The sequence below is a fragment of the Macaca thibetana genome, chromosome 20 (assembly GCF_024542745.1).
Source record: "Macaca thibetana thibetana isolate TM-01 chromosome 20, ASM2454274v1, whole genome shotgun sequence".
Lineage (NCBI taxonomy): Eukaryota > Metazoa > Chordata > Mammalia > Primates > Cercopithecidae > Macaca > Macaca thibetana.
The window spans coordinates 32,771,770-32,797,248 of record NC_065597.1 but is presented as its reverse complement, the minus strand read 5'-3'; the positions used below and the strand labels follow the sequence as shown (position 1 = coordinate 32,797,248).

Genomic DNA, 25,479 nt, shown 5'->3' with positions numbered 1-25,479 from the left:
TGTCTGTTAAGAAAGCTTTTATCCAACAAGAGCCTACAGTTTTGCTCAGCATCTGAGCCATGACCCCCTGTTGGGGCCCCCGTGGGGAGCAGGGATATAGCTCAGCCCCCAGCCCAGGGCTCTCGGTGGTCTTGGGGCATCCTCAATTGTGGCTCCCACCCCACACCTTGTCCCTCTTGTCCTCATCTGGAGTCCTGCCAGGCCCACCTGGGGTCACCACAGCCGACCCATGCACAGGGCACCGCAGACAACTGAGGGGGGATACAAAGGTCTTCTGGGCCCGCTGATCCCAGGCCAGTGTCCACCACAACTCGAAGACAGTGGGGGGACTGTAGCCGCCACTCCTCCCAGGAAGCAGTGGTCCCGTGCTTCCAGTACAGCAAGGAGGAGAGCCGCACGAGACCCCTCAGTGGTCCCATGTTTCCAACACAGCAGGACCCCTGCGGCCACGGATGGGGCCGCCAGACCCGCCCTTCCAGGGTGCCCCCGTGTCACCCTGCATTCATGCCCTGCCTGTTTTTGGGAGCAGTAGTGGGTTCAGGGCAGACAGTGGGAGGAAGTCAGTCAAGGGGATGAGCTGGGTCCCAGGCACCTCGTTAGCTCCTAGCACCCTTCACGGACACCGCTGCCCGAAAGACATGGTGTGGGAATACAGGCGTATGCCAGGCCCACCGTCAGGGTTTACAGCGCTTGCTCTGGCCTTCAGAGGTGGCCGGGGCGGCCCTCTTGTTGCGGTGGTGGGGGAAGGTGGGCATGAGCTCCGGCTCACAGGCTGCAGGGAGAAGGGTGGCTCAGTGCTGGGCAGGGCAGGGCCCCAGATAGGGGAAGCAGGCCCAGGTCTGAGTCCAGCTCTGCCTCTGGACCTGGCCCTCGGCTGTTTGCACCTCCACATGCCCCTGTCCTCTTACCCTAGAAAGGGGGTGCCGTCAGTGAGGGCACCAGGCCAATTCTCCACCACCCACCCCTGGCGAAACGGGCTCCCAGCCGTTTCTGCTCCCCGCAGAGCGAGTCTGAGGAACCCTGGACACTCACGTAGGGGCTTCTCCTTGAAGTAGGAGCTCTCCAGGCAGTCCCCGGCCGTCGCCCTGGAGGAGGCAGCCTGCATTAGTGTGACTGGTGAGTCCGGCTTCCTCGTCTCCCACCCAGCTGAGCAGCTGTGATTGAAGTTCTCAAAGGAAGCCTGGTGGCCAGAAACCGCTGAGCGGCTGTGCCTGGGGAGCGGCCTCTCCGCCGCAGTGAGGCTGGGCTCTGGGAAACGGTCTCGACAGTGCGGGTGGTGGGGGCCCTGCCCCCCAGGCAGAGACAGCACCTTTTCTTCGGGTCGTACATGAACAGGAAGTGCAGCAGGCGCAGACCGGCCTCCGAGAGCCACGGGAACTTGTGCTTCAGGTTGTTGTAGGGCTGCTTCCGGAGACTGTACTGGCCGACCAGCGGCAGCTTGGAAAAGCCCTATGGGAGGCAGGAGCTGAGGCGCAGAGGGCGTGGGCACGGGCAGGGGGCTGCGGGTCTGCCCAGGACACCCACCGGCCAGATGTTCTCACTGGGCGTCCCCAGCAGCTGCACGATCAAGTCGATCTGGTGGATCTCAGACGTGCCAGGGAGAAGGGGCTTGTGCGCCAGCAGCTCGGCCAGGATGCAACCCACGGCCCTGCGGAGAACAGCGGCCCTCACTGCGGCCAGACCTCTGCTGACCCCGCCAGCGCGAGGCACGCTGGGTCAGGGACACTGTGAAGGATAGGCAGGGACCACTGGCTCCCCACGCGGGCCCTGCAGGCCTCCCGGGGTGACAAGGGCAGAGGCAGGCGTGCCTCCTGCAGACCTCTGTGCTCCACAGCAAGCTAAGTTCTCACACCTCCTGGGTTCCCAGGCTCAGGCCCACCTCCCTGGGAGTGGGAGGCTGGCAAAGACCCCACTGCAGTCCTGCCCCTCCCTGAGGCTGAGCTCAGGAACCAGGTGCCCCAGCTCCCGTCCCAGCCCTTCCAGAGGACCCGGGAGCAGTAACCGCTCCTCACCACATGTCGATGCTGGTGGTCTGCGTGGTGGTTCCCAACAGCAGTTCGGGGGCTCGGTACCTGCACAAAGCAGCACCCACCTCAGTATGGCCAGCTCCTCTCCCCCAGCCCAGACCTCCACAGGACACAGCCTCCCTGAGAGCCTGTGGTGACCTGGAAACCTGCCCCAAGCCCTGCAGATCTAGGTGGCGCACACAGCAATGGCTGCCGGTGGCGGCACTGGCAGCGGCGTCCTGAGAGTCGCAGGGACCACAGACCCTCAGCACACAGCCACACCAGCCACCACCAACCTGTTCTCAGATGGGGACGACACGACATGTGGTGTCCTGACCTGTGTCTGACCAACTCTGATGTTCAGCCCTTGCTAAGCATGACCCTGTCTGGCTGAAAGTATCCAAGAGGAAGAACCAGGGAAACCATGCAAGCTGCCCATCCTTCAGTCGGAAGCGGCCTTCCCTCCAGAGACGGTTTCCCGGCCACAGTGCGAGGTGTGTCTCAGCTAGGCAGGTCCCTTGACGCCACTGAGCCCGGCTCTCACCATTTTGTGGGACAGCCCTGCTGTGTCCTGGAGGCTGTCCTAGACCCAGCGTTTATGAGTTTGCACAAACCCTATAGCTTAACATTCCCAAGGCCATTTGCGGCTTCAGACTGACGTCGCAAGGAGCCCTCCACCAGGCAGGCCTGGTCCCCAGGGGCCACCACGCTTCAGAAGGACTTACCAGAGAGTGACCACCTTGGGGGTCATTGGCTTTACTGGGACGCCATAGGCCCGGGCCAAGCCGAAATCCGCTGTAGCAGAAAGGGGAGTGTGTGTCACCAAGTGAGAGCTGACAATCTAGGGACAGGGCCTGGCACAAGTTGCACCCACCTGTCTTCACACAGCCCTTGTCGGTCATGAGCAAGTTGGAAACCTTCAGGTCCCTGTGATAGAAAAACAGTGGCAGGTGGTTCCCAGAGGGCGAGGGTCACCGGGGGGATGAGACCTCCCCCACGGCACTGACATGCCACACCAGAGGGCGAGGGCCACCAGGGGGATGAGACCTCTCCCACAGCACTGATGCCCACACCAGAGGGCGAGGGCCACCAGGGGGATGAGACCTCTCCCACAGCACTGATGCCCACACCAGAGGGCGAGGGCCACCGGGGGATAAGACCTCTCCCACAGCACCGATGTCCATAGACTTCCTGCACATTTTCTCATGTTTGGGCTTTTTAGTATCTTTTTTTTTTTTTTGAGACAGAGTCTCGTACTGTTGCCCAGGCTGGAGTGCAATGGCGCGATCTCGGCTCACTGCAAGCTCCACCTCCCGGGTTCATGCCATTCTCCTGCCTCAGCCTCCTGAGCGGCTGGGACTACAGGCACCCGCCACCAAGCCCAGCTAATTTTTTTTTTTAATTTTTAGTAGAGACGGGGTTTCACCGTGTTAGCCAGGATGGTCTCAATCTCCTGACCTCGTGATCCGCCCGCCTCGGCCTCTCAAAGTGCTGGGATTACAGGCATGAGCCACCGTGCCTGGCCTAGTATCTTTATTATTTTTATTTTCATGAACCCATACATGCTCTTAATGTTTGAGCCTTTTAAAACTGGGAGTGCATGACCAGGCACGGTGGCTCCCACCTGTAATCCCAGCACTTTGGGAGGCCGAGGTGGGAGGATCACTTGAGCCCAGGTGTTTGAGACCAGCCTGGCCAACACAGAGAGACCCCTTTTCTGTTTCAGAATAAAACACAAATGGAGTGGGCAGTGGGCAGCTGCTGCAGCTGGGAACCCTTGAGCTTTTAGTAACTTTCCATAGGAGGCAGCAGAGTCAGGCCTCAGCGGAATCTGTGCTTCCGACTCTGGCAAGCTGTCACCCACCTGTGGATGATGAAGTTCCTGTGCAGATACTGGAGGCCCCGGAGCACCTGCAGCACGATGCACTTGACCTGTGTAGAGGGTCAGAGGTGCCAGTCAGGCTGAGCCTGCAGGGAAGCCCGGCCCGGCCCTGCCACACCCACAGTGGCCAGCAGGACTGGCAGTCACAACAGCCCAGGAAACCAGTGCCCTCGCAAGGCTCTCGGCCCCGGGGCCGCATGCTCCCACCAGATGCCCCCACCACAGGAATTCTACCTCACTGAAGCTCACTGACACACTGGGAGGCGGAGGCAGAGGCAGCAGCAGCTCTGCAAATCCCCAGGTGGCCCTGTTTTGTTATAAATGTGCACCACAAGGGCCCATGAAGCCCATTCCCCCACCCCAGGCCCTCTGCCACGCACTTGGGCCTCCGAGAAGGGTGTTGGCATATTCTCCAGGAGGCTGGCCAGGTCCTGCTCACAGTAACCCATCACCAGGAAGATGCTAGAAGAAACAGAAGATGCATACCACCCTCCGGCCTTCTAAGGGGTCAAAGTGGACCCTCCCCTGCTGCAGGAGGGGACATGGGCAGGACAACCTGTGTCCGCCTCTGACAACGGGCTGGGCCAGGCAGTGAGGTGGGGCCATCTCTTCTCTGACAACCTCGTGCCCAGTGACACTCAGTCCTCACTCTGTGCGACACCTCTAGCCCAAGATACATGCTCCCTGGGGCCCGATGCACAGAGCAGGAGACCGCGTACCTCTCCAGGTGGTTCCCCACAACCACCTCCTTCAGCTCCACGATGTTGGGGTGACGCAGGCGGAGCAGCAGTGTGATCTCCCGCAGGCTGCTGATGGGGATGCCTGGGGAGGGAGGCGGCCTCAGCAAGCCCCACCCCAGTGATGACGGGGACGCCCCGACCCCAGCCACTCCCGGGGCTTCATGAACACCTGATGCCAGTCGCTGCAGCTGTCCCCACCTCAGGGAAGATCAGGGAGACCCCAATAAGCACTTTTAACTCTTTCTTGACCAAATACGCATCAGCACCTCTAGCCACCATGGACATCCGTCTGGGGCGTGGCAGGGCCCTGCCTACACAGGCAGGTGCTGGGGGTGGAGGGGACAGCAGAGCTGAGCCTGCAGGAGGAGGAGGGGATGGAGACCGCAGAGCCCTCCCGGCAGACAGCTGAGGCCGCGTGTGGACCTGGGGGTGACGCGCTGGGCCACGCCAGAACCCGCCCAGAGGATAGCCCCCTACAGCCACTGTGCAGTCGCTCTGAGGAAACTTCAGGTAACTCACACCTTTCTGCCTCCTCCCAGCGTGGGGTCCCAGCACCCCATCCTCCTGCTCACCATCCTCCTCCTTGTCACACCTTTCTGCCTCCTCCCAGTGTGGGGTCCCAGCACTCCATCCTCCTGCTCACCATCCTTGTCACACCTTTCTACCTCCTCCCAGCGTGGGGTCCCAGCACCCCATCCTCCTGCTCACCATCCTCCTCCTTGTCACACCTTTCTGCCTCCTCCCAGTGTGGGGTCCCAGCACCCCATCTTCCTGCTCACCATCCTTCTCCTTGTCCATCCGTACCTTCTTCAGCGCGACAATCTCATCTGTCTGGGTGTCCCGGGCCCGATCTGCAATGGAAACGCGTTGGTGACGACGTCCATCTCGATGCCCCTCGTGGGCCCCCTAGTGCTGCACAGGAACCTCTCCATGAGCCACAGGGGTCCCCGTTCTCTCCTCTGACAACCTCCTGCCCGTGACACTCAATCCTCACTCTGTGCAACACCTGCAGCCCGAGACACCTGCTCCCTGGGGGGGTTTCCTCATTTGAACTGCGCAGGGGGTGCCCAGCTTTGCTCTGTGCTGGACCCTGGCCTCCAGCCACTCCGTTCTGTGGCTCCAGGCTCTCCCTGTGCGCCTCCTCGGCACGCAGATCACAGCTTTGAGCTCTTGTAATGTCCTAAGAGCAAGCAAGGTACTCTATGTAGAAAAAAGTGAACCTTATTTTGTGTGAAGATGGCTCTACACAACACCGTGCCAATGTGTGCAGCTTCCAGAATGATCTACGCCAATTTCACAGCTGTTATGAGCTTCAGTTGTGTGTGGTGGTTTTGGTTTTTTTGAGACAGGGTCTCCCTCTGTTGCCAAGGCTGGAGTGCGGTGGCGCGATCACAGCTCACTGCAGCCTCAAACTCCTAGGCTTCGCCGGGTGCAGTGGCTCGCACCTGTAATCCCAGTGCTTTGGGAGGCTGAGGCAGGAGGATCATTTGAGCCCAGAAGTTCAAGACCAGCCCGGGCAACATAGGGAGATCCCATCTCTACCAAAAATCAAAAAATCAGCCGGGTGTGATTCTGTACTCGTGGTCCCAGCTACTCAGGAGGCTGAGGTGGGAGGATCACTCGAGCCTGGGAGGTCGAGGCTGCCGTGAGCTGTGGTGACGCCACTGCACTCCAGCCTGGGCAACAGAGCAAAACCCATCTCAAAAACAAGCAAAAAGAAAAACCACCTGGGCTCAGGTGACCCCTCCAGAGTTGCTGAGGTTATAGACATGAGCGTCGTGTCCAGCTCCTGCCGCTTCTGGAAAGTTCTGTATTTGATTTCTCTGACAGTTCTCTCTACTCTGCGTGACACATTTGGTTTATGGGCATTAGCAACTGGATGCTTCCGTTTATCCAGAAATGGTGTAACATTTGTGATGACTACACCAGGAATTAAAGTTGCGAACAAGTTTCTGCCCTGGTTTAGAGTACAGGGTCTGAGTCCCATCCAGCCCAACGCAGCTGCCGCTTCAACAGTCTCATCCCACACTGTCACAGCCACGAGCTGCGGCTACACGCTCTGGCCTTGGCCACTCACACACAATGCCGTAGGTACCCTCTCCAATGCGGTTCAGCTTCTCAAACTCCTTCACACTGCGGCATCGTCCCAGCTGAAAAAGAACGGTGTTGCCAGTGTGGAAATCTGGCAGCTGATGGAACAACTGAGGACATTTCAAATGGAATTTGTACCAGGGAGCCCACTCACGTCTTGCTCACCAAGCAGAAAGGCAACCACATGCTCAGGCTGTTTTTTTTTTTTTTTTTGAGACGGAGTCTCACTCTGTCACCCAGGCTGGAGTGCAGTGGCGTGATCTTGGTTCACCGCAAGCTCCTCCTCCTGGGTTCCCGCCATTCTCCTGCCTCAGCCTCCCGAGGAGCTAGGACTACAGACACCCACCACCCTGCCCAGCTAATTTTTTTTTTTTTTTGTATTTTTACTAGAGACGGGGTTTCACTGTGTTAGCCAGGATGGTCTCAATCTCCCCTGACCTCATGATCCACCCGCCTCAGCCTCCCAAAGTGCTGGGATTACAGGCGTGAGCCACCACGCCCGGACTTTTTTCTTTTTTTGAGACTGAGTCTCGCTCTGTTGCCCAGGCTGGAGTGCAGTGGCAAGATCTTGGTTCACTGTAAGCTCCACCTCCTGGGTTCAAGTGATTCTCCAGCATCAGCCTCCTGAGTAGCTGGGACTACAGGCACGTGCCACAACCGGCCAATTTTCTATTTTTAGTAGAGACGGGGTTTCACCATGTCGGCCAGGATGGTCTCGATCTCCTGATTGTTATGCACGTCCGTGTGAAGAGACCACCAAACAGGCTTTGTGCGAGCAATAAAGCTTTTTAATCACCTGGGTGCGGGCGGGCTGAGTCCGAAAAGAGAGTCAGCGAAGGGAGATAAGGGTGGGGCCGTTTTATAGGATTTGGGTGGGTAAAGGAAAATTACAGTAGAAAGGGGGTTGTTCTCTGGTGGGCAGGAGTGGGGGTCACAAGGCGCTCAGTGGGGGAGTTTTTCAGCCAGGATGAGCCAGGAAAGGGAATTTCACAAGGTAATGTCATCACTTAGGGCAAGGACCAGCCATTTTCACTTCTTTTGTGATTTTTCAGTTACTTCAGGCCATCTGGGCGTATAGGTGCAAGTCACGGGATGCAATGGCTTGACTTGGGCTCAGAGGCCTGACACTGATTCACCCACCTCAGCCTCCCAGAGTGCTAGGATTACAAGCGTGAGCCACCGTGCCTCGCCTCTTGGGTTTTTCTGATGAGAAAAGGTGGTGACGATACTGGGCCAATGCTTTGCAAGAAATATCAGAGGCGGCCACTCAGATACTCCCTTTCAATCCCATGTACAAAACTACATCCGCGGCAGAGGCTGCTGTCCCAGCATCCCTATGTCACTACCTCCTGTAAGATATGAAACGCTACCCAGTGGCATCTGGCCTTGGGATGTCAGCTGAAGGGACTGTGTGACTTCCAGGTGAAAGGAAGCTTTCACCTCTCCTCGCCTCAGTGACGGGAAGACAAACAGAACCAGAATGCCTGGCCCACCTGTGCAAAAAAACTGCTTCTCTCCAGAATGTTAGAGAAGAGTGAAGAAAGGCATCATCTTAAGGCCCTATATTTTAGGGTCTCTGTCCTAGTAGAGTCTGTGCCGTTCTCCATGGATCTAACAAGCACATGTAGGCGGGGGGGACGTGGCTCATGCCTGTAATCCCAGCACTTTGGGAGGCCGAGGCGGGCAGATCACGAGGTCCGGAGATGGAGACCATCCTGGCGAACATGGTGAAACCCCATTAACTCTATTAAAAATATGAAAAAATTAGCCGGGCGTGGTGACAGGCACCTGTAGTTCCAGCTACCCGGGAGGCTGAGGCAGGAGAATGGCGTGAACCCGGGAGGTGCAGCTTGCAGTGAGCTAAGACTGCGTCACTGCACTCAAGCCTGGGTGACAGAGCGACTCCGTCTCCAAAAAAAAAAGAAAAAAGCACATGTACCAAAGTCTGAAACCTCACGGCCCCATTTCCCGGCTTCCCTTCTCTTAACCCTCAGTCTCAAACCTGGGCTCAAGCAATCCTCCCACTTCAGCCTCCCAGACTGCTGAGATTACAGGTGTGAGCCACTGGCTGGCCTTTGTTCTCATTCTGATTCTTTCCTGACACCTGGAGACCGAGTCAGAAGCATCTGGCCTGGCACTCACTGATGGCCTAGCCTCAACCTCCCTTTCCTGCCTTAATCCCTCTTCTCACATCCTCTGCTTGTGCTCTTCTCCACACCCTTCTTATTTCTGGGTGTCCAAATCCTTGTCACATTTCCTGAACTCAAAGAAAGGCCATGCCAGGCCGGATGCGGTGGCTCACGCCTGTAATTCCAGCACTTTGGGAGGCCAAGGCGGGAAAATCACTTGAGCCCAGGAGGCTGACGATGCACCGAGCCCTGATCATGCCACTACATTCTAGCCTGGGCGAGAGCGCGAGACTCTGTCTCAAAAAAAAAAAGGATAAGGCCAAATCACTACTTCACCGGAGTCCAGCACGGGACTCAACGCGGTGAGCGCCTGCTGCGCGTCTGAATGAGCCAAGTGTGGCTCCTGTTGTCATCCAGCCACGATCTGTTAATGATTCTTACTGAACACGTGGCTTGTCCTCTCAGAGCACCAGCCAGCAGTTAAAACACAAACCAGCGGCCAAAGTTCAAGCCTGTCCGCCCCCACCAGCCGTGCACCTGGGCGACATCGCCCAACGCCCCGAGGCTCCCTCCTGGTCTCTGCAGACGGAGGCACCGGCACCTCTGCAAGGGCCGCGCGCCAGGGCTCGCGTGAAGCCGCCAGGCAGCGCCGGAGCCCGCTCGATGCAGCCCAACCCCAGCGGGAGCCTTCAAGCCCCAACTCGTCGCGCGAGTAAATTTTTCACAGAAGCAAGCGGCTCGCGGCTCAGCCTGCAAAGCCCGGCCCGGGCGCTGAGCTGGAGCCCGGAGCCTGCTCTTCCCACGGCGCGGGCCCGTCTCTCTGCGGGCGCGAGGCATCCCCGAGCCCGCCCCGGCCCCCCGAGATCTCCGGGGACCGCCCGTCCGAGTCCCGAGCCCGCCCCGGCCCCCCGAGATCTCCGGGGACCGCCCGTCCGAGTCCCGAGCCCGCCCCGGTCCCCCGAGATCTCCGGGGACCGCCCGTCCGAGTCCCGAGCCCGCCCCGCCCTCCGCCCCCGCCGCGGGGAACTCTGGGACTGTCGCTCCGGCCCGTGCCGGAAGCTTCGGCGCGGTAGCGCGACACGAGACTCCCCAGTTCCGGCCAAGCAGTGCCGCTAGCGAAGCGCGCAGAGCTGCCCGGGTGGCCCCCCGCGCACCCTGTGTTCCGGAGGCACCGTGAAGAAGCCCTCCTTACGAATACACTTCAGACGGATCTGCTCCGACTCTAGGTCTGGCTCCGCCATGCCCAGCGCTGGCCACGCCTCCTGTGCGCGCAGGCGCAGACGCGGACGGCCCCGCGGCGCGTGCGCGAAAGCTCCTTTCCGGGCTTCCTCTCCTTACCAACGGTTACCAAGAGACGCTCCCGCGGGTCCGCCCTAGGCGCTCCGCCCCAGGGACCCGCTCCGACTGCTGCAGTTCGGGCCTTATTTTAGGGTGAAGCCCGGGCACCCGACCCGGCTGCGCCGTAGTGGGAGGCCACGGCGATTGTTCAGATGAAGGTCTTCCAGGTGAGATGGGGTCTTCCAGGTGAGATGGGGTCCCCCAGGTAAGAGGGTCCTCCAGGTGGGAGTCCTTCATATGGCCAGGTCCTCTAGGTAGGGGTGAGAGGGTCCCCCAGGTAAGAGTCCTCCAGGTAAGAGGGTCCTCCAGGTGAGGGGTCCTCCAGGTAAGAGGGTCCTCCAGGTGAGAGGGTCCCCCAGGTGAGGGGTCCTCCAGGTGAGAGGGTCCCCCAGGTGAGGGATCCTCCAGGTCAGAGAGTCCCCCAGGTTAGGGGTCCTCCAGGTAAGAGGGTTCTCCAGGTGAGGGGGTCCTCCAGGTGAGGGTCCCCCAAGTGAGGGGTCCTCCATGTAAGAGGGTCCTCCAGGTGAGAGGGTCCCCCAGGTGAGGGGTCCTCCAGGTGAGGGTCCTCCAGGTGAGAGGGTCCCCCAGGTGAGGGGTCCTCCAGGTGAGGGTCCTCCAGGTGAGAGGGTCCCCCAGGTTAGGGGTCCTCCAGGTCAGAGAGTCCCCCAGGTGAGAGGGTCCTCCAGGTGAGAGGGTCCCCCAGGTGAGGGGTCCTCCAGGTCAGAGAGTCCCCCAGGTTAGGGGTCCTCCAGGTAAGAGGGTTCTCCAGGTGAGGGGGTCCTCCAGGTCAGAGTCCTCCAGGTGAGGGTCCTCCAGGTGAGAGGGTCCTCCAGGTGAGGGGTCCTCCAGGTGAGGGTCCCCCAGGTGAGGGGTCCTCCAGGTCAGAGGGTCCTCCAGGTGAGAGGTGAAGGTGAAGGTCCTCCAGGTGAGGGTCAGGTCACTTGGTCCAGGGTTGTGGGCTTCAGCACGCATTTGGGTGCCTCCTCTGTGTTCAGGACATGGGGACTCCGGGAGACTGAAGGAAACAAGCGCTGATGTCGATGCTGTCAAGTTCTGTGACAGAAATAAGCAGCAGCAAGTGAAAGACAGGAGAGAAGCTCCGTTGAGGGGTGGCATTTAAGCTTAGCTTCTGGGCGGGAAGAGGTAGCTATGTCAGCATTCCCTAACAAGGTGCTGCAAAGTAGATACCTCCCCTCACTCATGGAAGACCTGACCTCTGAAGCTGATAGAAGCCATTCTCACAGGCACCTTCCTCTTCAATCTCACAGCCCAGCCCTGGAAGGTGGAGAAAGAAAAGTCGACGTGGAACGTTTAGGAAGTGCCGTTGGTCCAGGTCCAGGATCAGGGGCAGCCAGCATGTCCACTAATCTGGCTTCACTGTTGAAATCCAGTTGAGCAAGCAGGGCCTAAACCACTGCCCACTGCTGAGACCAGCTCGGTCGTGGAGACCCTAACCCAGCGGCACTAGAGGAATTAAAGACACACACACAGAAATACAGGGTGTAGAGTGGGAAATCAGGGGTCTCACGGCCTTCAGAGCTGAAAGCCGTGAACAAAGATTTACCCACGTATTTATTGACAGCAAGCCAGTGATGAGCATTGTTTCTGTAGATTATAGATTAACTAAAAGCATTTCTTACAGGAAATAAAAGGATAGGCCAAAATAAAGGGATGGGTCTGGCTAGTTATCTGCAGCAGGAGCACGTCCTTAAGGCACAGATCGCTCATGCTAAGTTCAGGAACGCCTCTGAGCGGTTTTCCTCCCTGGATGAGCCTCATTCCAGTAGACGGATAGCCTTCCAGCATGGGCATCATGGCCATCATGAGCATGTCACAGTGCTGCAGAGATTTTGTGATTTTGTTTATGGCCACTTTTGGGGCCAGTTTATGGCCAGGTTTGGGGCCCTGTTCCCAACAGCCCACAGCCAGACCTAGACTCCATTCAGATTGGTTTTGATCAGCATGTAGAAAATGGGGGAGTTCAGTGTGGTATAGAAAATGGGGGTGTTGGCCGGGCGCGGTGGCTCACGCCTGTAATCCCAACACTTTGGGAGGCCAAGGCGGGCAGATCACGAGGTCAGGAGATTGGGACCATCCTGGCTAACACAGTGAAACCCCGTCTCTACTAAAAAATACAAAAAATTAGTCAGGCATGGTGGCGGGTGCCTGTAGTCCCAGCTACTTGGGAGGCTGAGGCAGGAGAATGGCATGAACCCGGGAGGCGGAGCTTGCAGTGAACTGAGATTGCGCCACTGCACTCCAGCCTGGGCAACAGAGAGAGACTCCGTCTCAGAAAAAGAGAAATAAGAAAATGGGGGTGTTGTGACTGGGCACAAAAATTGTATCACTGAGAAAATTATGCCAGTTGGGGAAGATCTGATCTAGCCAAACCCCCTTTGACCTTTAGCTTTCAAGCGGCCTTCAGTTATTCTTGGGCTAACTTTGGGAGATGTTTATAGTTTAAATGATAATAGCCCCTCCCCAAAACTCAACTGTATTTGTAAAACTAATGAGGGGCCACCAGGCTAGGGAGAGGAAAGGAGCCTGAATTCTGCTAAGATGTAGACATCAACAATTGTCAGCCATTATTCCAGAGGTCCTGCAGATCACAATGCTATTGGAACCTAAGACTGGCCTTTTGCAATATCTCTCAAGGGTTTTTTGCATGTCTCGTACCTACGGTTCCAACAGGACCCACTGGCTGATGATGGCTTCACTGGACCTGCCAACTACTCCTAGAGTCCCACCCAGAAGTGACTCAGCAAAGGAGGGTCCTGTCTCACCTTACGATGGCCCCCCCAACCAGCCAGCAGCAAGCACCACAACCAGCCAGCAGCAAGCACCACAACCAGCCAGCAGCAAGCACCACAACCAGCCAGCAGCAAGCACCACTGCCCGGCTACCCTACCCTTTCCCCCAAATGACCTTTGGAAAACCCGTCCCTGAGTTCTTGGGGAGACTGATTTCAGTAATAATCACTTGTCCATGTGAATTAAACCCTTTCTATATTGCAGTTTCCCCACCTTGATCAACTGACTCCATCTGGGCAAGAAGAACCTGCCGGGCGGATACAGTATGAAGCCAGTTTTCCCAAGGGCTTTTATGGGCTCTATAAGTCAACTTGGATTGCTTAAAGCAGCCTGTTTATATGTGAAAGCATACCATTCCAGTCAAAGCCTTGGTGGAATATGCAGGGTCTCTAATTATGTCCTATTACAAGAGAAAACAGATTGTACTGCACTTGTGCACATAATTCTATTGACATTAGAATACAGATAGGGGAAAGGAGAGGAAAACTTTTTTTTTTTTTTTTTTTTTTTTAAATAGTGCTCACAAATAGTTCCCAATTTTTGGAGAAATCAGAAAGAGATATGCTACTCAAGCAAAATTTTAAAAATATATATATATGTTCCAAATTTTTCTCACAGGAGTGTACTTTACTCAATTGCTAAAAGCTGCAAATAGCTCAAAGTTAAAAAGTTTTCTTGGTTCTGAAAGAACAGAAAGGATCAGTAATGTTTTAAGCAAAAATGTAAAAAGATTATTTCAGTCTTATATTAGTTTAGTCCATAAAATTAACTCTTTTTGCCCAATACTGGATGAACAATCCTCATGAATATAGCAGCTGTCAATGAGAGTCTTGGAAGTTTTTCACTCTATTCTAATGGCACAATCTCTAAAGTGATCAGAAACTTATATTGAAGAGTACCTTGGAGTTCTATAGCTGACTATAAACTGCCCTATAAAAGGATCAGAGTAAAAAAACAATTGTGGATGACAAAATCTTAGCCACAGTTAAAGACATAATTGAGGCCGAGCACAGTGGCTCATGCCTGTAATCCCAGCACTTTGGGAGGCCAAGGCAGGCAGATAACTTGAGGTCAGGAGTTTGAGACCACCCTGGCTAACATGGCAAAACCCTGTCTTGGCTGGGCACAGTGGCTCACACCTATAATCCCAGCACTCTGGGAGGCTGAGGTGGGTGGATCACTTTAGGTCAGGAGTTCGAGACCAGCCTCATCAACATGGTGAAACCCTGTCTCTACTAAATACAAAATTAGCCAGGCATGGTGGTACATGCCTGTAATCCCAGCTACTTGAGAGGCTGAGGCAGGAGATCTGCTTGAACCCAGAAGGTGGAGGTTGCAGTGAGCCGAGATTGTGCCATTGCACTCCAAGCCTGGGCAACAAAAGCAAAACTCTGTTTCAAAAAAAAAAACCTGTCTCTACTAAAAATACAAAAATTAGCTGGCCGTGGTAGCATGCACCTGCAGTCCAACTACTCTGGAGGCTGAGGTACGAGAATCGCTTGAATCCAGGAGGCAGAGGTTGCAGTGAGCCAAGATTGCACCACTGCACTCCAGCCTGGGCCATAGAGCAAGACTCTGTCTCAGAAAAAAGAAAAAAAAAAAAAAAGACATAATTGGCAAGCAAATTTGGTTACTTATGTGGCACACAATAATTTTACATAATAATCATAACTACTGCTAATCCCATATACTAAGACATCAGAATCACAGACATACAATTTTGGAACACACACTAACAACACATTTATAAATATAATCCCAAGAAAAACACCATTTCACATTTAAAAATGCTTCCTGTATGATTTCGTTATACCAAATAAACCATATATCTCTTTTTGGACATCAGGGGACATAATATCAAAAAATTGCCAGGCACGGTGGCTCACGCCTGTAATCCCAGCACTTTGGGAGGCTGAGGTGGATGGATCACAAGGTCATGAGATCAAGACCATCCTGGCTAACACAGTGAATCCCTGTCTCTACTAAAATATACACAAAAATTAGCCAGGTGTGGTAGCGGGCGCCTGTAGTCCCAGCTACTCGGGAGGCTGACAGGAGAATGGCGTGAACCCGGGAGGCGGAAGTTCAAGTGAGCTGAGATCTTGCCACTGCACTCCAGCCTGGGCGACACAGCAAGACTCTGTCTCAAAAAGAAAAAATAAATAAAAATTAGCCGGGTGTGGTGGCAGGCACCTGTAGTCCCAGCTGCTCGGGAGGCTGAGGCAGGAGAATCGCTTGAACCCAGGAGGTGGAGGTTGCAGTGAGCTGAGATTGCCCACTGCACTCCAGCCAGGGCAACAGAGTGAGACTCCATCACAAAAAAAAGAAAAATAAAAATTAATGAGAACTGAAGAAAGAATTTGATTTTGGAAAGTTTGTCAAATATAAAAAGTTTAAAACAGTTGCTATCACTAAATAGGATCACAGGACACTGAAAAATAAGTCACTTAGCCACAGTGGTAACTCACAGATTCCTCTTTTTTTATTTTCTTATTTTTTTCCTGTTTTTACCTTTCTTTTTTTTTTTTTTTTTTTTTTTTTTTTGAGATGGAGTCTGGCTCTGTCGCCCGAGCTGGAGTGCAGTGGCCGGATCTCAGCTCACTGCAAGCTCCGCCCCCCGGGTTTACGCCATTCTCCTGCCTCAGCCTCCCGAGTAGCTGGGACTACAGGCGCCCGCCGCCTTGCCCGGCTAGTTTTTTGTATTTTTTAGTAGAGACAGGGTTTCACCGTGTTCACCAGGATGGTCTCGATCTCCTGACCTCGTGATCTGCCCATCTCGGCCTCCCAAAGTGCTGGGATTACAGGCTTGAGCCACCGCGCCCAGCCCTGTTTTTACCTTTCTTACGGTGCTGAGATAACTCAAAAGATTTCAAAAAAAAAAAAATGTAGAAACCTTTATTCTTTGAGAGAATTTCTCAAATGATAAAGACAGCATAAGGTCAATTAAATCTCTAAACTTTTATAAACAAATCTATTAAATTGTAATCATCGTGACCACAAGGTATAATTTTCAGGCCAGACATGGTGGCTGACGCCTGTAATCCCAGCACTTTGGGAGGCCAAGGCAGTCGGATCACTTGAGGTCAGGAGTTCTAGACCAGCCTGACCAACATGACAAAACCTCGTCTCTACTAAAAATACAAAAAGTAGCCAGGCATGGTGGTGTGCGTCTGTGATCCCGGCTACTTGGGAGGCTAAGCCAGGAGAATCGCTTGAACCCGGGAGGAGGAGGTTTCAGTGAACCGAGATCACACCACTGCACTTCAGCCTGGGTGACAGAACGAGACTCTATCTATAAAAATAAAAATAGGCCAGGCGCGGTGGCTCACGCCTGTAATCCCAGCACTTTGGGAGGCCGAGGCGGGCGGATCACAAGGTCAGGAGATCGAGACCACGGTGAAACCCCGTCTCTACTAAAAATACAAAAAATTAGCCGGGCGCGGTTGTGGGCGCCTGTAGTCCCAGCTACTCGGGAGGCTGAGGCAGGAGAATGGCGTGAACCCGGGAGGCGGAGCTTGCAGTGAGCCGAGATCGCGCCACTGCACTCCAGCCTGGGCGACAGAGCGAGACTCCGTCTCAAAAAAAAATAATAATAATAAAAAAATAAAAAATAAATAAAAATAAAAAAAATAAAATAATTTGTAATGCTGGGCGTGGTGGCTCACACCTGTAATCTCAGCACTTTGGAAGGCCAAGGAGGGTGGATCACCTGAGGTCAGTAGTTCAAGACCAGCCTGGCCAACATGGAGAAACCCCGTCTCTACTAAAAATACAAAAAATTAGCCAGTTGTGGTGGCGGGCGCCTATAGTCCCAGCTACTCGGGAGGCTGAGGCAGGAGAATGGCATGAACCCAGGAAGCAAAGCTTGCAGTGAGCCGAGATTGCACCACTGCACTCCAGCCCAGTCAACAGGGTAAGACTCCGTCTAAAATATACATATATGTGTATATATAAATCTTTTTACAAACTTTATCACAACTTACACAAACCATTTATAATATACTTGGTCTTCCTGTTTTATCCTGAACATCCCTCTTTCCAAAATAACCAGCCATTTTAGAACAAAAATTTAGCATACAAGATTCTTTCCCATATGAAATTATTTTCCTTTTAACTTTTCCTACTATAAATACCTCCTTATAACTATCTTTACATCTGTAATTTTTTTTTTTTAAATTTTTTTTTGAGACAGTCTCGCTCTGTCACCCAGGCTGGAGTGCAGCGGCACAGTCTCTGCTCACTGCAAGCTCCGCCTCCTGGGTTCTTGCCATTCTCCTGCCTCAGCCTCCTGAGTAGCTGGGACTACAGGCGCCCGCCACCACGCCCAACTAATTTTTTGTATTTTCGGTAGATGGGGTTTCACCATGTTAGCCAGGATGGTCTCAATCTCCTGACCTCGTGATCCACCTGCCTCGGCCTCCCAAAGTGCTGGGATTACAGGCGTGAGCCACTGCGCCCGGCCATATATTTGTTTTTGTTTTTGTTTTGAGACGGAGTCTCGCTCTGTCGCCCAGGCTGGAGTGCACTGGCCAGATCTCAGCTCACTGCAAGCTCCGCCTCCCGGGTTTACGCCATTCTCCTGCCTCAGCCTCCCGAGTAGCTGGGACTACAGGCGCCCGCCACCTCGCCCGGCTAAGTTTTTGTATTTTTTTTAGTAGAGACGGGGTTTCACCGTGTTAGCCAGGATGGTCTCTATCTCCTGACCTCGTGATCCGCCCGTCTCGGCCTCCCAAAGTGCTGGGATTACAGGCTTGAGCCACCGCGCCCGGCCCATATATTTGTTTTTTAAAGACAACTCACTATGTTGCCCAGGCTGGTCTCAAACTCCTGTGCTCAAGCAATCCACCCAGCTTGGCCTACCAAAGTACCACTAGGATTACAGGCATGTAATTACAGGCATGTCACCATGCCTGGATAATTTCTGTATTTTTAGTAGACATGGGGTTTCATCATGTTGGCCAGGCTGATCTGGAACTCCTGAACTCAAGTGATCCACCTGCCTCGGCCTCCCAACCTGCTGAGATTACAGGCTTGAACCACTGCGCCTGGCCTGTTTCCTTTTCATAAGAACATTTTTTAAGAAACATTTTTTCCTAAAATATAATTGTTTTTAAGGAAAATTAGAAATGACCTAGACATTTAATGGGTGTCTATTATTTAATATAACTTTTGATTTGAAATTATTACAAGCTTATTTACAGGTATATATTCCATTATATTTACCTGATTAACTTTTAAAAATAGTTCACCTAGATTACTTAAGAAAACTGTGATAGTCCGGGCGCGGTGGCTCAAGCCTGTAATCCCAGCACTGTGGGAGGCCAAGACGGGCGGATCACGAGGTCAGGAGATCAAGACCATCCTGGCTAACACAGGGAAACCCCGTCTCTACTAAAAAATACAAAAAACTAGCCGGGCGCCTGTAGTCCCAACTACTCAGGAGGCTGAGGCAGGAGAATGGCGTGAACCCGGGAGGCGGAGCTTGCAGTGAGCTGAGATCCGGCCACTGCACTCCAGCCTGGGCGGCAGCGAGACTCTGTCTCAAAAAAAAAAAAAAAAAAAAAAATGGAGAATGGCGTGAACCCGGGCGGCCGAGCTTGCAGTGAGCAGAGACTGCGCCACTGCACTCCAGCCCGGGTGACAGAGCGAGACTCTGCCTCAAAAAAAGTTTATATTTTCCTGATACAGTATTTAAGTGCTTTCTTTCCTTTAACCGAATTAATTAAAACCCTTTTATATATTTTTGGTAGTGAAACATTGTACACATGACTCATAGATTCACAGTTGTATGAGACACACAGAAGATGCCTAAGACCCTTTTGTTCTTACTATTTTAAACTTCCAATTTCTTTCTTTCAATCTTTTTTTTTTTTTTTTTTTTTTTTTTTTTGAGATGGAGTCTCACTCTGTCACCCAGGCTGGAGTGCAGTGGCATAATCTCAGCTCACTGCAACCTCCACTTCTTGGGTTCAAGAGATTCTCCTGCCTCAGCCTCCTGGGCAGCTGGGATTACAGGTGCATGCCACCACACCTGGCTAATTTTTGTATTTTTAGTGGAGACAGGGTTTCACCATCTTGGCCAGGCTGGTCTCGAGCTCCAGACCTCAAGTGATCCACCCACCTCAGCCTCCCAATGTGCTGAGATTACAGGCGTGAGCCACCGCGCCTGGCTGCTAATTTTTGTATTTTTAATAGTGACAGGGTTTCACCATGTTGGCCAGGCTGGTCTGGAACTCCTGACCTTGTGATCCACCCGCCTCAGCCTCCCAAAGTGCTGGGATTACAGGCCTGAGCCACTGTACCTGGCCTAAACCCAATTTCTTGATAACCTGTTTCATTGTCTTAGGCAATTTTCAGCTTGATAGCCCTAAATTCACATACCACAGGAAGAACTCTTAGGTGAAAAATCAGCAAAATCGACATCTCAAAATACAGAGGGAGAGTCTGAGTGTGCTAGAGGGACATTAAAAATGAATGCCACCTGTAATCCCAGGACTTCGGGAGGCCGAGGCAGGCGGATCATGAAGCCAGGAGTTCAAGACCAGCTTGACTAACATGGTGAAACCCTGTCTGTATTAACAACACAAAAATTAGCCAGGTGTGGTGGGCACCTGTAATCCCAGCTACTCAGGAGTCTGAGGCAGGAGAATCGCTTGAACCCGGGAGGCGGAGGTTGCAGTGAGCCGAGATCGCACCACCGCATTGTGGCCTGGGTGACAGAGCAAGACTCCTTCTCAGAAAAAAAAAATGCCAAGTCAAACATAAAATTATAAGCTGTGCGCGGTGGGGGACTTCAGTGGGGGCCTACCCAACTTTGAGTAGGGGGCTGCCCACTTCGGTTCCCCTCTCCACTGAGAACTGTTCTGTTGCTCAACAAAACTCTGTCCTGCTCACCCTCCGGTTGTCTGCATAACTTCATTTTTCTTGGACATGGGAGAAGAATTTGGGACTTTCTGAATCACAGATACAAAAGGAGGGTGATGGCTGGGCGCGGTGGCTCACACCTGTAATCCCAGCACTTTCGGAGGCTGAGGTGGGCGGATCATGAGGTCAAGAGATCAAGACCATCCTGGCCAACATGGTAAAATCCCGTCTCTACTAAAAATACAAAAAATCGGCCAGGCGTGGTGGCGCACGCCTGTAATTTCAGCTACTCGGGAGGCTGAGGCAGGAGAATGGCGTAAACCCGGGAGGCGGAGCTTGCAGTGAGCTGAGATCCGGTCACTGCACTCCAGCCTGGGGGACAGAGCGAGACTCCGTCTCAAAAAAAAAAAAAAAGGGGGGGGTGACACTGTAACACATCCCACTCACCAGACCGCATGCAGTGGGAACAATGACGCTGTGGCATCCTTGGCTCTGCGGCTCCCAGCATCTCCACGTTTTGGGTGCCTGCACATTCCCCCTCTCCAGACACCAGTGCCCAAGGCAGAAGCAGGTTGTGGCAAGCGCAGTCCAGTCACGGGCTGAGCGCAGATCCCACGGCCGGGCTAGGTGGGCGGGGTACCTCCAGTGGCAAGCCTGGAGCCCAGCGAGACCCAGGTAGGAGCACCACTGGCCACACAGGCCTCCAGCTGGAGAAGCAGCACCCCAAAAAGTCCTGTGTCAACTATTTTAGTAAAAAAAAAAAATGAGGTAACACAATACAATAGCAAGCAATTTAAGATCTGAGAGGAACGTGTTTGTTTCCACTCTTGGGGTTCCGTAAGAAAAACAGAACTTTCTCCCCAAAAAGGAGTCTGGTGCCTTCTCTTCTACACAGGGGTCTGTATATGTGTATGTGGCATACGGACTTAATTAAGCTAATATGTCGGATATTAGCTTTAAGTTTACTTTTGACCATTAAACCCTTTTAAAAATCCTCTTGGCTGGGCGCAGTGGCTCATGCCTGTAATCCCAGCAGTTTGGGAGGCCAAGGAGGGTGGATCACAAGGTTAGGAGTTCATGACCAGCCTAGTCAAGATGGTGAAACCCCGTCTCTACTAAAAATACAAAAATTAGCCAGGTGCAGTGGCTAGTGCCTGTAATCCCAACTACTTGGGAGGCTGAGGCAGGAGAATGGCGTGAACCTGGGCGGCAGAGGTTGCAGTGAGCTGAGATCACGCCACTGCACTCCAGCCTGGGCAACAGAGTGAGACTCCGTCTCAATAAAAAAAAAAAATTCCTTTTAAATCTTTAAATCTCACTATCTTATTTCAGCTGGGACAAATTGCTGATATTTCAAAAGTAACACAAATTTCAAACCAGAAACGGTGTAGGAAGCAAACCTGGGCTGTCCTGGTGGAAAAACGGCCGACTCTACCCACTGAACTGCAGCATGAGGTGATGGCACTTACTCTTCGGGCTTGGCTGGGAAAAGGTGGCCTTGTTATGCAAATAAAGCCCATCAGGTGGTCAAAATCTCGTTTTCCCTTTTTCTGGCTTTTTATTTTTCCTTTTTCCCAGCTGTGGGAATTCAGTTAATTCAGAGGCCTCGTTTCCCACAATTTGGAAGTTTCCTTCAGATCTGACCAAGTCTAACAGAGTTCATCAAATCCAATGGGAAAAAGACTGAAACAGCAAAAATAGCAAACACAGAAACAAATAAAAAGCAGTTAAGCAAAACAAACAATCCCACAATTTATACATTTACTGAGCATACTAATAGTAAGAAATTAAGACCAGCCAGTTGTTCATCTTAGCTTTAGTCATTGAGGACTTCCAAGACAGAACCCCAATTCTGCTACTTACCTAGGAACGGGGCCCAGGCTTTAGACTGCTCTCCACCATCCTGGAAACTCCAGGGAACTCTCCTGCTCCCCATCATTACGGAAGCAGGAAACTCGCCTTCTTTGTTGGAAGCAAGTGAAACACCAGAAAAGGGAAAGGCGTTGCACGCAAAATAAACCTCAGACCTCAACCAAGTTCCGGGAGATCAGAGATTCTCTGCAGGGTGGCGGGGCCCCCAATCTCAGCCAATTGTCCCATTGTCCTGAGCAATAAATATTGAAAGCCCAAACTGGTCCTAAGCACCAGCAGAAACTCTGTCAAAGGGCGGGGCCACCTCCACTCTGAGTCCCTGCATGGTCGCCAACTTGTTAAGCCAACAAGTATCTGAGACAGCTCTCAGTCACCTTAGAGGTTTATTTGGCCAAGGTTAAGGATGTGTGCATGACAGCCAAGTCTGTACCTTCCTCCAAAGATGATGCTTCAGTGTTTAAAGGGGCTGGAGGGGAAGGAGGGAGGGCATGGTACCTCCTTGAATCCACGTGTCACAAGACAAAAGGAGTCAATTATGTATTTGTCTCATGCTCAGTAAATTGGCACTTCACCCACTTTTTGATGGAGTGGGTGAAGGATATGAACAGACACTTCTCAAAAGAAGACATTTATGCAGCCAACAGACACATGAAAAAATGCTCATCATCAATGGCCATCAGAGAAATGCAAATCAAAACCACAATGAGGGCCGGGCGCGGTGGCTCAAGCCTGTAATCCCAGCACTTTGGGAGGCCGAGACGGGCGATTCACGAGTTCAGGAGATCGAGACCATCCTGGCTAACACGGTGAAACCCCGTCTCTACTAAAATACAAAAAAAAATTAGCCGGGCGAGGTGGCGGGCGCCTGTACTCCCAGCTACTCGGGAGGCTGAGGCAGGAGAATGGCGTAAACCCGGGGGGCGGAGCTTGCAGTGAGCTGAGATCCGGCCACTGCACTCCAGCCTGGGCAACAGAGCCAGACTCCATCTCAAAAAAAAAAAAAAAAAAAAAAAACAAAACCACAATGAGATACCATCTCACACCAGTTAGAATGGCAATCACTAAAAAGTCAGGAAACAACAGGTGCTGGAGAGGATGTGGAGAAACAGGAACACTTTTACACTGTTGGTGGGACTGTAAACTAGTTCAACCATTGTGGAAGACGGTATGGCGACTCCTCAAGGATCTAGAACTAGAAATACCATTTGACCCAGTCATCCCATTACTGGGTATATACCCAAAGGATTATAAGATGTAAGGCTCATGCTGCTATAAAGACACATGCACACATATGTTTATTGCAGCACTATTCACAATAGCAAAGACTGTGTGTGTGTGTATACTACACAATGGCAGTGCTGGTTTATTACTATTAGTTTTGGAGATGGAGTATCTCCAAATTACAGGCTCCCACCACCACGCCCGGCTAATTTTTGTATTATTAGTAGAGATGGGGTTTCTCCATGTTGGAACCAACCCAAATGCCCATCAATGATAGACTGGATTAAAAAAACGTGGCATATATACACCATAGAATACCATGCAGTCATAAAAAAGGATGAGTTCGTGTTCTTTGTAGGGACATGGATGAAGCTGGAAACCATCATTGTCAGCAAACTATCGCAAGGACAGAAAACCAAACACCGCATGTTCTCCCTTATAGGTGGGAATTGAACAATGAGATCACCTGGACACAGGAAGGGGAACATCACACACCAGGGCCTGTTGTGGGGTATGGGGAGTGGGGAGGGATAGCATTAGGAGAAACACCTAATGTAAATGACGAGTTAATGGGTGCAGCACACCAACATGGCACATGTATACATATGTAACAAACCTGCACGTTGTACACATGTACTGTAGAACTTAAAGTATTAAAAAACACATTGGCACTTCACACAAGGTGAACAAGGAGTAGCTACCTGTGGAGAGACTTTAACTTGTTATTTGTAGCTCTCTGCTTAGGAACAAAAAGGAAGCAGTTTCTTGCGTGACTCATCTTTCAGCTTATTTTTTTTCTTGTGGCAGAGTGAAATTAGCGTCCCAGGTTTTGACTGGCCTTTCCCGATTCCTAAGGCTCTGTGTATGTGTGTATATACTACACAGGCCTGTATGGATTAGAAATTGTATGTGTGTGGCAGGCAGCAGGCTCCCTCCCGCTGGCACCTGACAAGTCTGTGTCCAGGACTCTCCGCTGGCCACTGAAACAAGCCAACGGGAGACTGCATGGGAAGCTTGTTGGCCAGACTGGAAACTAATAAAGCGACCACACTGTCACTAAACGCATCAGGCTTCCAGACAGGGCAGAGCCTTCTCAACACAGGGGGAAGTCTAGCCTGAGCTGAGGGCTGCTGGAGAGGGTGCAGCCACCTGATAACTTGTCTCATGCCGTTGTACTCAGGTCCCTTCCACGGCCTTCCACACTCAGGAGCCCTCATCTGTGGGCAGAAAGACAGGACAGCGTTGGCAAGGCCACTTCCAAAGCCTCAGTGCTATGGCTATCCCATGCCCCCAGCACACACTCCACATTCTTCTTTAGGGCCTTTTAATAAGCTGAGTCAGATTACAGTCAAGCAAGGAGCCCTGGGGCCCGTTAGTCCACTTTGTACCTCTTTGTTCTGGAACATTACATCTTAATGTTTAGCTCTTAGAATCTGACCTTTTCCTCAAGTTTGGGGGCACCTTATTCACTATAACTTCCAAGTATTCACATCGTTCTTCTTTTTTTTTTTTTTTTTTTTTTTTTTTTTTTTTGAGACGGAGTCTTGCTGTGTCACCCAGGCTGGAGTGCAATGGCCAGATCTCTTCTGCAAACAAAGGCACGCCAGCCTGCCTCCCCAGTTTTACTACTGTCCACCGCGAATATTAGAGAGAACCGTGTTAGCCAGGAAGATCTCCTGATCGTGATCCGCCCGTCTCGGCCTCCCAAAGTGCTGTACCATGAGCCACCGCGCCCGGCCCACATCGTCTCCTTCTGCAAAGGCAGCCAGCGAATCAGAATGTAAGATGCCATCTGCTGTCCATCACTCTGCACAGCCAGCCACTTCCAACATGAACATACTAATTTATTCATTTATCACCACAAAGCTTGCTCTCTGAGCCAGTCACTCTTGCCTCGACTGAGCTGTAAGCAGCTTTGGGGAAGGCAGGACCAAACGGCACTGGAGAAGGGGCCGCAGCTTCTCCAAGGCGGGGCGGGCCTGGTGCCACCCTCCCCGAGATCACTGGAGAAGGGGGCTGTGGTTTCTCACAGGTGGGGCAGGCCTGGTGCCACCCTCCCTGAGATCACTGGAGAAGGGGGCTGTGGTTTCTCACAGGTGGGGCAGGCCTGGTGCCACCCTCCCTGAGATCACTGGAGAAGGGGCCTTGGTTTCTCACAGGGTGGGGCGGCCCTGGTGCACCCTCCCCGAGATCACTGGAGAAGGGGCCTTGGTTTCTCTCACAGGTGGGGTGGCCCTGGTGCACCCTCCCCGAGATCACTGGAGAAGGGGGCTGTGGTTCCTCACAGGTGGGGCGGGCCTGGTGCCACCCTCCCCGAGATCACTGGAGAAGGGGGGTTTCTCACTTGGCCTGGTTTCCCCGAGATCACTGGAGAAGGGGGCTGTGGTTTCTCACAGGTGGGGCAGGCCTGGTGCACCCTCCCCGAGATCACTGGAGAAGGGGCCTTGGTTTCTCACAGCCAGGTGGGGTGGCCCTGGTGCACCCTCCCCGAGATCACTGGAGAAGGGGGCTGTGGTTCCTCACAGG

General features: G+C 52.8%; 1 protein-coding gene across 2 annotated transcripts in view; it reads right to left on the bottom strand.

Moving 5' to 3' along the window:
* Positions 1 to 2: 2 nt before the first annotated feature.
* The window catches only part of CDK10 (cyclin dependent kinase 10), a 71,920-nt gene continuing 46,443 nt past the window's right edge, over positions 3 to 25,479 (bottom strand). Inside the window, exons 2-14 of one of the 2 annotated variants that reach the window (XM_050773032.1) lie at positions 10,003 to 10,118; positions 6,706 to 6,778; positions 5,408 to 5,479; positions 4,608 to 4,710; positions 4,269 to 4,350; positions 3,871 to 3,938; positions 2,881 to 2,933; positions 2,732 to 2,801; positions 2,013 to 2,072; positions 1,525 to 1,648; positions 1,310 to 1,449; positions 1,033 to 1,085; positions 3 to 772 (exon numbers count right to left, since the gene is read on the bottom strand). In XM_050773032.1, the coding sequence (XP_050628989.1) occupies positions 675 to 772; positions 1,033 to 1,085; positions 1,310 to 1,449; positions 1,525 to 1,648; positions 2,013 to 2,072; positions 2,732 to 2,801; positions 2,881 to 2,933; positions 3,871 to 3,938; positions 4,269 to 4,350; positions 4,608 to 4,710; positions 5,408 to 5,479; positions 6,706 to 6,778; positions 10,003 to 10,089 (1,083 nt within the window). In that variant the 5' untranslated portion in view covers positions 10,090 to 10,118 and the 3' untranslated portion in view covers positions 3 to 674. The other variant, XM_050773033.1, reaches the window with a different exon arrangement.